The following is an 8,749-nucleotide window of genomic DNA, read 5'->3' on the forward strand; positions in this document are numbered from 1 at the left end:
AGTTCAGCAGCAAAACAAATCGCCAAAAGTAAAAACAGAAGAAGGTGATTGGGCAGTGATTTGTGTATATTTACTCGAAGGCCCATGAAAATTCCCTGCGGAGCTCAGCCTCCTCCTGCGGGGTTGCGGGGAGAACACAAATTCTTTTTTCATCCGAAATTTGTACCGACACATGACATGTTTTTTTTGTTCCGCAAAAGTCCTCGGCTCTATTCATCAGCAAACAACATTACAGCGAATCAACCTGTGGTTGGATGGTTAGAGAGACTGAGCGGTCCAAGCTAGAAGACTGCTGGAACGAAAGACCCGATGAGTATTTTCGTATCACCTTCCAATCTTCTTAGTCAATTGTGTACTTTTGGTTGACATTTTGGGTTGACATTTCGTCTTCAATTTGTTTTTCTCACCAACGAAGCACTGCTACTTCGTGTCGCGTGAATTTTGTCAAGCATGCTTGCGACACTAACAGAACATCTACAAAAAAAAATCAGATTTTTTTGCCCCTCCCAACACATGACATTTTTTTTCTAGAACAATCTGCTAGATTTTATTGATCAAACAACATGAGGAATTATGGGTTTGACCCAACCAAACATGGCAGCCTGATCCAAAGATAAAGCATACCTAGATAAATTGTGAGTTTCATAGTTTGAGCTTCTAAATTCATGATTTTTTTATAGAGGGTATAAGACAACCTCTTGGAAATGATCTTTCTGATAATAGCTTCACTGTCTTCCTCCTCTCCTTGCCTCAACACTATCACAATCTCTAGATAAGTAAAACATTAGACAATGAAAGAGCTTCCCAGAAAGCTAAAGCTCGGCCAGTCGAATCCCCTCCACGCCCGGGCAGACTAGACATGCACGAACCGGCATGCAGGTGGAACAGTGCACGAGGCGATGCACACACGCGCGACGAGGCGGCCCTAGCTGTTTTGGATGTAGTTGGTCTTTGCACAGTTGCACACGGATGAGGGGGGAATCCTTCATGATTAGGGTCTCATGTCATTAAAAACAAGTTGACAAAAAAACTACGGGCAATGATTATTGTTAAGGCAAATAGAAATGCAGTATGAACATAATTTTTTGCAAACTGTAGTTTATTTGGCAAATCGCAAAATTTACGAAGACTAAAATGAAGGACCAAAATAATCTACGGAGCAGTCCCACGGAACACCTTGCTTACATTCATCTAGAACTGGTGGTCCAATCTAATCATGATTGTAAATGTCCCTGCGTTTTTACTTATCTTAACAAGCCTACCAACAAATTGCTTGCAACATTGTACAGACGGGAGACTAATGACTAATTATTCTATAGACTCCAATAGAACCGAGGAAGAAGGGAGGCGGAAAACCCAAAATTGCAGGCCAACCCAAAGAATCATCTTCTAATCCCATGAATGCAACCTTATTAGTCTGCACAAAGAAAAGAATGAATGACTTAAATTGGGGAAATCAGAGACAAAGAGATCGGAGAAAAGAGGGACATGGGGAAGAGGACAATCAAATGATGAACCAACCATCGCCTCCTACCAACCGCAGATGGGTCGATGTCGCCAATGCGCACACCCTCAGAGGGGCATCGCCGAGCACACATGCGAGGTCGTCCCGGCTGAGCGGTATTGCCACAAACACGAGCGCCAACACCATCATCTAGTAATCCTCACGCCACAGACCCGAACTGCAAAGGCTAGGATTAGTTGCAACTTCGAGAGAGATGGCGAGAAGACAATGCGGTAGCGCAGATCCATGGTTTATGGTCGAGAGGAGCATGAAGGTGCGTTCAATATCTTCGGTGACTGATGGCAGTGGCAAAGGAGTAGGCGGAGGCAAGGAGGCCAAGAGGCGAGGTGGTGATCGTGAAGGGCGAGTTGCTCCTAACCGCATCAGTGGAGGGGCGACGATGATGTCGACGGCATGAAATCGCTCGAGAAGAGGAGAATGGATTTGGGTAAGAAAGAAGAGCATAATGTTCCCATCATGTGAAGACCAGGTATCTCTCTGAATCACGGGCCCTACGCGAAGGAGGCCCATTTTCAGCCAGATGTTTGAAGCGTATGCCACGGTAACGAAACTTTCAACCGTACAACGAATACCGATCCCAGTGACTATCTTACGGCTGAAACCCATTTGCATGAGGATGTCCTTTTTTCTAATGGCAATTCATGTAGAATATGTGAATTGTACGATGTATTGCTCTTCGTGCATAGGCACATATATATGATGTACAAAGGTGGGTCACAGACCTCAACTATACAAGGAACTAGGAGGCAGGCCCAATACACAATATGCACATAACACATATACTCAACACCCCCCCCCCCGCAGTCGAAGCGGCACCACGGCTGACGCAAAGACTGGACCGGAACTCCTCAAATGACGCCATAGGCAAGCCCTTGGTCATGATATCGGCAAATTATTGGGAAGTAGGGACGTGCAAAACGCAAATATGGCCAAGTGCCACCTGTTCCCGAACAAAATGAATATCCAACTCAATATGCTTGGTCCGTCGATGATGCACCGGGTTAGCGGAGAGGTAGACCGCCGAGACGTTGTCGCAGTAGACCACCGTGGCACGGTTAACAGGGCAAGAGAGCTCTTGAAGCAGCTGGCGAAGCCATGAACACTCGGCGACGACGTTGGCCACCGCACGATACTCAGCCTCAGCACTGGAACGAGAGACCGTAGGCTGCCACTTGGATGACCACGAGATGAGTGAGGGTCCAAGATAGACACAATAGCCCGAAGTGGAGCGACGAGTGTCAGGGCAGCCCGCCCGGTCTGCATCGGAGTAGGCGGTGAGGGCGGTGTCGGCGGAGGCGTGAAGCGTGACACCAAGATCCAAAGTGCCACAGATATAGCGGAGAATTTGCTTGACGGCAGCCCAGTGAACGTCTCGAGGAGCATGCATATGAAGACACACCTGCTGCACGGCATACTGGATCTTCGGTCGAGTCAGAGTGAGGTACTGGAGAGCACCAACGATAGGCCGATAGAAAGCAGCATCCGAAGCAGGAGAACCATCCGTGGCAGAAAGCTTGGCCTTCGTATCAACAGGCGTAGCGGCGGGCTTGCAGTTAAGCATGCCGGCGCGCTCGAGGAGCTCGTGAGCGTACTTCCGCTGATGAAGGAAGAAGCCATCCGGACGGCGCACCACCTCGACACCGAGGAAGTAGTGCAAAGGACCCAAGTCCTTGATGGCGAACTCAGCGCGAAGATGAGCCGTGAGCTGACTGAGGAGACCAGCCGTACATGCCGTCAGGATGATGTCGTCGACATAGAGCAGCAAGTAGGCCGTGTCAGAGCCCTGATGATAGACAAAGAGCGAGGCGTCCGAGCGGGCAGAGCGGAACCCAAGCTGATGGAGAAACATCGTGATACGCTGGTACCAAGCGCGCGGAGCCTGCTTGAGTCCGTACAAGGACCGCGAAAGCAGGCACACGTGGTCGGGAAGCACCGGATCAACAAACCCTGTGGGTTGCTGGCAGAAGACCTGCTCCTTGAGGTGACCATGGAGGAAGGCATTAAAGACGTCCATCTGGTGCACCGGCCAAGCACGGGAGACCGCAAGGTGGAGAACCATGTGTATCGTGCCGGGCTTGACGACCGGAGCGAAGGTGTCGGTGAAGTCGATGCCAGCATGCTGTCGGAAGCCACGAACGACCCAGCGCGCTTGTAGCGATCAAGGGTACCATCAGGATGGAGCTTGTGTTTAAAGACCCACTTTCCGGTAATCACGTTAGCGTGCCGGGGACGGGGAACAAGCTGCCACGTCCAGTTGCGCAACAGGTCGTCAAACTCCTCTTGCGTCGCAGCCATCCAGAGCGGGTCACGAAGAGCGGCTCGAACGGAGGACGGCAACGGCGACGGCTCAGAGGTGGACGCCGCATGGACGTAGGCATCCGAGGCGTAGCGCGAGCTCGGGCGAAAAACGCCCGTACGGGCGCGGGTGACCGGACCGGCCACATGCGCTGGGGGCACCGGGGGGGCCGCGGGCACCGGGGCACCAAGGGCGCTAGTGCCTCGGCTGTAGGAGGCGCCGCATGCGGGGGGTGCGCCTCAAAGCCGGGGGCGGGCCAAGAGAGGCGCGCGAGCGTCTGGGAGAGGCGTCGAGGAGCCCGCGTCACCAGTGGCGGGAGGAACAGCTGGGGGTACCTGGTGAAACGGAAACACATGCTCATCAAAGTAAACGTGCCGGTAAGTGAACACACGGTGGGAGACAGGATCGAAGCACCGATATCCCTTGGAGTTGGAGGGGTAGCCGATGAAGATGCAAGCGACAGATCGAGGTGCAAGCTTGTGAGAAGCAGTGTCGGCAGTGTTGGGATAGCAAAGGCACCCAAAAATAGGCAAGTCGTCATAAGACGGGGGCGTACCAAAGAGAAGATGGTGAGGTGCGTAGTTCCACCGTGGGCGGCAGAGTCTAATGTTAAGAAGTAGTGATGCAGTGGCGAGTGCGTCCGGCCAGAAACGAGGCGGCACGTTGGCATGAAACAGGAGCGTGCGAATGCAGTCATTTAGAGTGCGAATGACGCGTTCGGCTCGACCGTTCTGCTGTGAAGTGTACGGGCATGTGAGGCGGAAAACTGTGCCGTGATGCGACAAAAAAGTGCGGAAAGCGAGGTTGTCAAACTCTTTTCCATTGTCCGTCTGAAGCGCAAGGATGGGACACCCAAACTGCGTGCGAACATAGGAGTAAAAGGCCGTCAAGGTAGAGAGTGCATCCGACTTTCTGCGCAAAGGAAAAGTCCACACATAATGAGAATAATCATCAAGAATGACCAGATAATATAAATAGCCCGAGTTACTAGGAACCGGAGAAGTCCACACATCGCTATGAATCAACTGAAAAGGAAAAGAAGCAATGGTGGTGGAATTAGTAAACGGCAGGCGAACATGTTTGCCGACTCAACATGCATGACAAGTGTGATCCTCGATCTTATTGCAACTGAAACTGAAACTCTTAAGAATATGACGAAGTGTGACGGGGTTGGGATGACCCAAGCGAGCGTGCCAGAGATCGACGCCAGCGGAGAGAGCAACCGGTGCGGCGGTGGTGGATGAAGGCGAGTGCACCGGATAGAGCTTGTCGGGGTTGTCACATCAGTGAAGTACCATCCTGGTTCGAGCGTCTTTAACATAAAAACCAAGCTCGTCAAATTCAACGGTAACAGGATTTTCACGAGTGAAACAACGAACGGAAATGAGATTCTTAATAAGATGAGGTGACACAAGTGTGTTAGACAAAAATAATGGAGTAGAAGTAGAAAGAAAAGAAGTGTGCCCAACATGTGTGATAGGAAGTGTGGAACCATCACCGACAATGATGCAACGGTCGGTGGAGACAGGAGTGAAGGAGGCAAAGGTTACCAGGATGAGCAAACATGTAAGCCGTGGCACCGGTGTCCATGTACCAATCACCACCTCCAGTGTAGTTGTTCGGCATAGGAGCGAGATGCAGCCCGATGAGGAGCACCGGGTCCCAGGGTACCGGCGGCAGGGCCGGCGAGGGGGACGGGGACACCACGGGGAGGTCGTAGCCGCCGCTCAACGGCGGCGGTGGGTACCCTCCATAAAGCCCCGGCTGCCCTGGCTGCAACTGCGGTGCCGGGTAGGCCGGATGGCCTGCCGGAAAAACCTGCTGGCCCGCTGACAGATGTTGCAGGTGCTGGGCGCTGTCTGGCTGCTGCCCAACGCGCGAGTGCTGACCTGTTGACGACCCCCACCAGTATCCAGGAGACTCGTACGCGGGCGGAGTTCCGTATGCAGGCGAAGCCCCGTACGTAGATGCGGGCGGAGTCCCGTATGCCCCGTACGTAGGATTCCCGTACGTGGGAACGGGCGCGTCGTAGGTGGCGGCCGACCCGTATATCGTCGGGACCGCGCCGTAGGGCGCCGGCGGCGGGACGGCAGGGGCGCCGGCGAATGGGCCTGATGACGCCATTGCTGTTTCGACGGCGGCGATCGACGCGGTTGGGCGGCAGCGGCAGAAGGCTTCGGTGACGCGGGTGGCAGCGGCTGTCGACGGCTGGAGGTCCCTTCGACTCGTGAGTAATGTCCGACGAGGCCGATGTTTCTGACCGAAGCTGACTTCCGGATGCACTAGCTGGTGCTTTTGGCTAAGACGCAGACGAAGCTAGCTAGACCAAGCAGGCAGGCAGAGAGGTGGATGAATTAGTTGACGTACGGGTAGCTAGCAAAGTAGCTTTAAGCTAGCTATATCAACTGGCCAAGACGGCTACGTACGAACACGGGTGGGGCTGGCGGCAGGAGCAATGCGCGGCTGGAGTGATACGCGAGCGCGCGCGAACACGGGCGCGAGGGACGCGCGTACGCGCGGGCAGCTGCGGGGCCGCGGGAGAAGGTGCACGGGCGGCGGCTGGGCGGCGGCCGGGCGGCGGCCGGCGCGGGAGAAGGTGCACGGGCGCCCGGCCGCCGCGGGAGGAGGTGCGCGAGCGGCGCGGCGGTGCGGCGGAGGCGCGGCGGTGGCGGCGGCGGCGGAAGAGTAGGGTTTTGACCCGGAAACTGATACCATGTAGAATATGTGAATTGTATGATGTATTGCTCTTCGTGCATAAACACGTATATATGATGTATAAAAGTGGGCCACAGACCTCAATTGTACAAGAAACTAGAAGGCGGGTCTAATACACAATATGCACATAACACATATACTGAACAATTCACACGAGGATGTCATGTGCATGCGGGTCTGAGGGTCTCTAGCCACTCATAAATATGGAGGGAATGTTCTAAAAAACATGGAGGGAATTTTCCTATAAAATAGAAGCTCCGACCCGGCCCGGCCCATTACGAAACTTATTTTTTGAGAGAGCCCATTACGAAACTTACCGCAGTAGGCGCTTGAGTTCGTCCTCCGCCCAGCCCTAAAAAAAAGTTCGTCCTCCGCCCGACGATTTCCCCACCTTCGTCCTTCCTTCTCTCCTCTCACTCTCTCTCAAAGTCTCAAGTCTCAACCGCTGCCGCGAGCCCGTGTGAGAGAGATGGGGAGACGCCGAGCCGGCGGCGGGGGGCGCGGAGGAGGCAGAGATCGAGGCCGAGGAGGAGAAGGACGGGGTGGAGGAGAGGAGGAGGATCTGCAGCTGCACAAGGCCGCGAGGTCGGGTGATGCGGCGGCGGCGGAGTCGCTTTGCGAGTCCAACCCTCTCGCCCTCAACTCCAGAGACCGCCTCTCCCGCACCCCGTAACAATATCCTTTCCCTTCCTCTTCCCCTCTTCTTCCTCCTAGTCCTTGATACTATCCACTACCCGTCTTTATTAGCCAGGTTTAACCTCGCTTTCGAAAGAAAAATACTAGGAGTATATTGCATTGCTCCTTTCGTGAGCAGCCCTAACCAGTAATAATGTTATAGTACAACAGTGAAAACTAATTAATGCTGTAATTCTGCTATAGCTCCTTCTCTGATTGATAGCTCCACCATACTGTGTAATTTTGATATAGTGATGTGACTGATTAAGTGCTTACTTATTTACCCCGCAAAAAAAAGTGCTTACTTATTTACTTCATTATGTTTACTTGTGTATGCTGGCTGACTGATTATGTGCTGCAAGTTAATACCAAGTGCGCCCTAATTTTTTTAGCTATTGGCCCATGCACTGATGCAGTGTTTATTGTGATGTTATATCCTAAGTGACGCACTATAGTGCCTTGCCGTAGCTGCTGCCTTTTCAAATTAGTCTGCAACACGGTGGCACTTCTCTCTGTCCTCTGTTCCTCTAGTTAGGTATATATTTCAAGCTTGTTTTAATTTTTCAGATGTGCTGCTACCTCTTGGGCCTTTTTCATTAGATTGCTTAGCAGCTTTGATCTGCTAGCTGTGGTCTCACTTATCCTGCGAATTTAGGATCTTTGGGACAAAGCATCATGTTCCATCTCTTGCCCTTGTTGGTAATTTTGAAGACAACTGTTTGAATACTACTTTTTTTGCGGATGTGAATATTACTACCTCTGTTATGACCGGCATGTTAGGGGCTTAGCCCAGTTGGCCCAGTCTATCTTATCGTTATTAGGGGCTTAGCCCAATTATCGTTATTAGGGGCTTAGCCCAATTATCGTTATTAGGGGCTTAGCCCAATTATCGTTATTAGGGGCTTGGGAGTCAGGTAAACCTCTCTATATAAGGAGAGGAGATGTATCAATCTAATCAAGCAAAGAAGCAATCATATTTGCTCGGCTTCCTCGGGAGACCTAACCCTAGCCGCCTCCTTCCCTGCGCCATCTTCCTCCCAGCCGCCGCCTCCTCGCGCACGATGGCGCCCAGCCGCTGCCGGCCGCGAGTTCGTCCACGACCAGCTCCCTCCTTCCCTTACAACCTCCGGCCAAGATCCGGTAGAACCCTAGTTTCTACCAGTTTGGTATCAGGTAGCTCGGTTTCGATCATGTCTTCACCACCACCAATTCTGCCGCTGCCCACCACCACCGCGCCGCCGCTGATCCTCTCCACCGCGCCGCTGGGCTCCACCTGTCAGTCGCCTCCCCCCACCGATCCGTCGCCACCACCCTCCACCGCGCCGCTGGTCTACTCCCCGGCAGAAATCACCGGCGTCCTCAACGATCTCGTCACAGCCGTCCAGGGGATATGCCTCTACTTGGCCGGGCCCTACGGCTGCCGCCGGACGCGTCACCAACCATCGCCACCCGGCCAATGCTGCTGTCGTGGCAACCGCCGCCCCCGGCGGCCTTCGCCGCGCTCGTCGGGCCGCTGCAGCTACCGCCGCCACCGTCCT

The 8,749-nt window shown here is 53.3% G+C and overlaps 1 protein-coding gene across 1 annotated transcript in view; it reads left to right on the top strand.

Annotated features, from left to right (window-relative positions):
* The first annotated feature begins 6,859 nt into the window (after positions 1 to 6,859).
* Positions 6,860 to 8,749, top strand: part of LOC119337929 (ankyrin repeat domain-containing protein 6-like) — a 17,477-nt gene continuing 15,587 nt past the window's right edge. Inside the window, exon 1 of the mRNA XM_037610203.1 lies at positions 6,860 to 7,205. Within this exon, the coding sequence (XP_037466100.1) occupies positions 7,006 to 7,205 (200 nt within the window). The 5' untranslated portion in view covers positions 6,860 to 7,005. The remainder of the gene's footprint in view (positions 7,206 to 8,749) is intronic.

This window comes from Triticum dicoccoides, chromosome 1B (assembly GCF_002162155.2).
Source record: "Triticum dicoccoides isolate Atlit2015 ecotype Zavitan chromosome 1B, WEW_v2.0, whole genome shotgun sequence".
Classification (NCBI taxonomy): Eukaryota; Viridiplantae; Streptophyta; class Magnoliopsida; order Poales; family Poaceae; genus Triticum; species Triticum dicoccoides.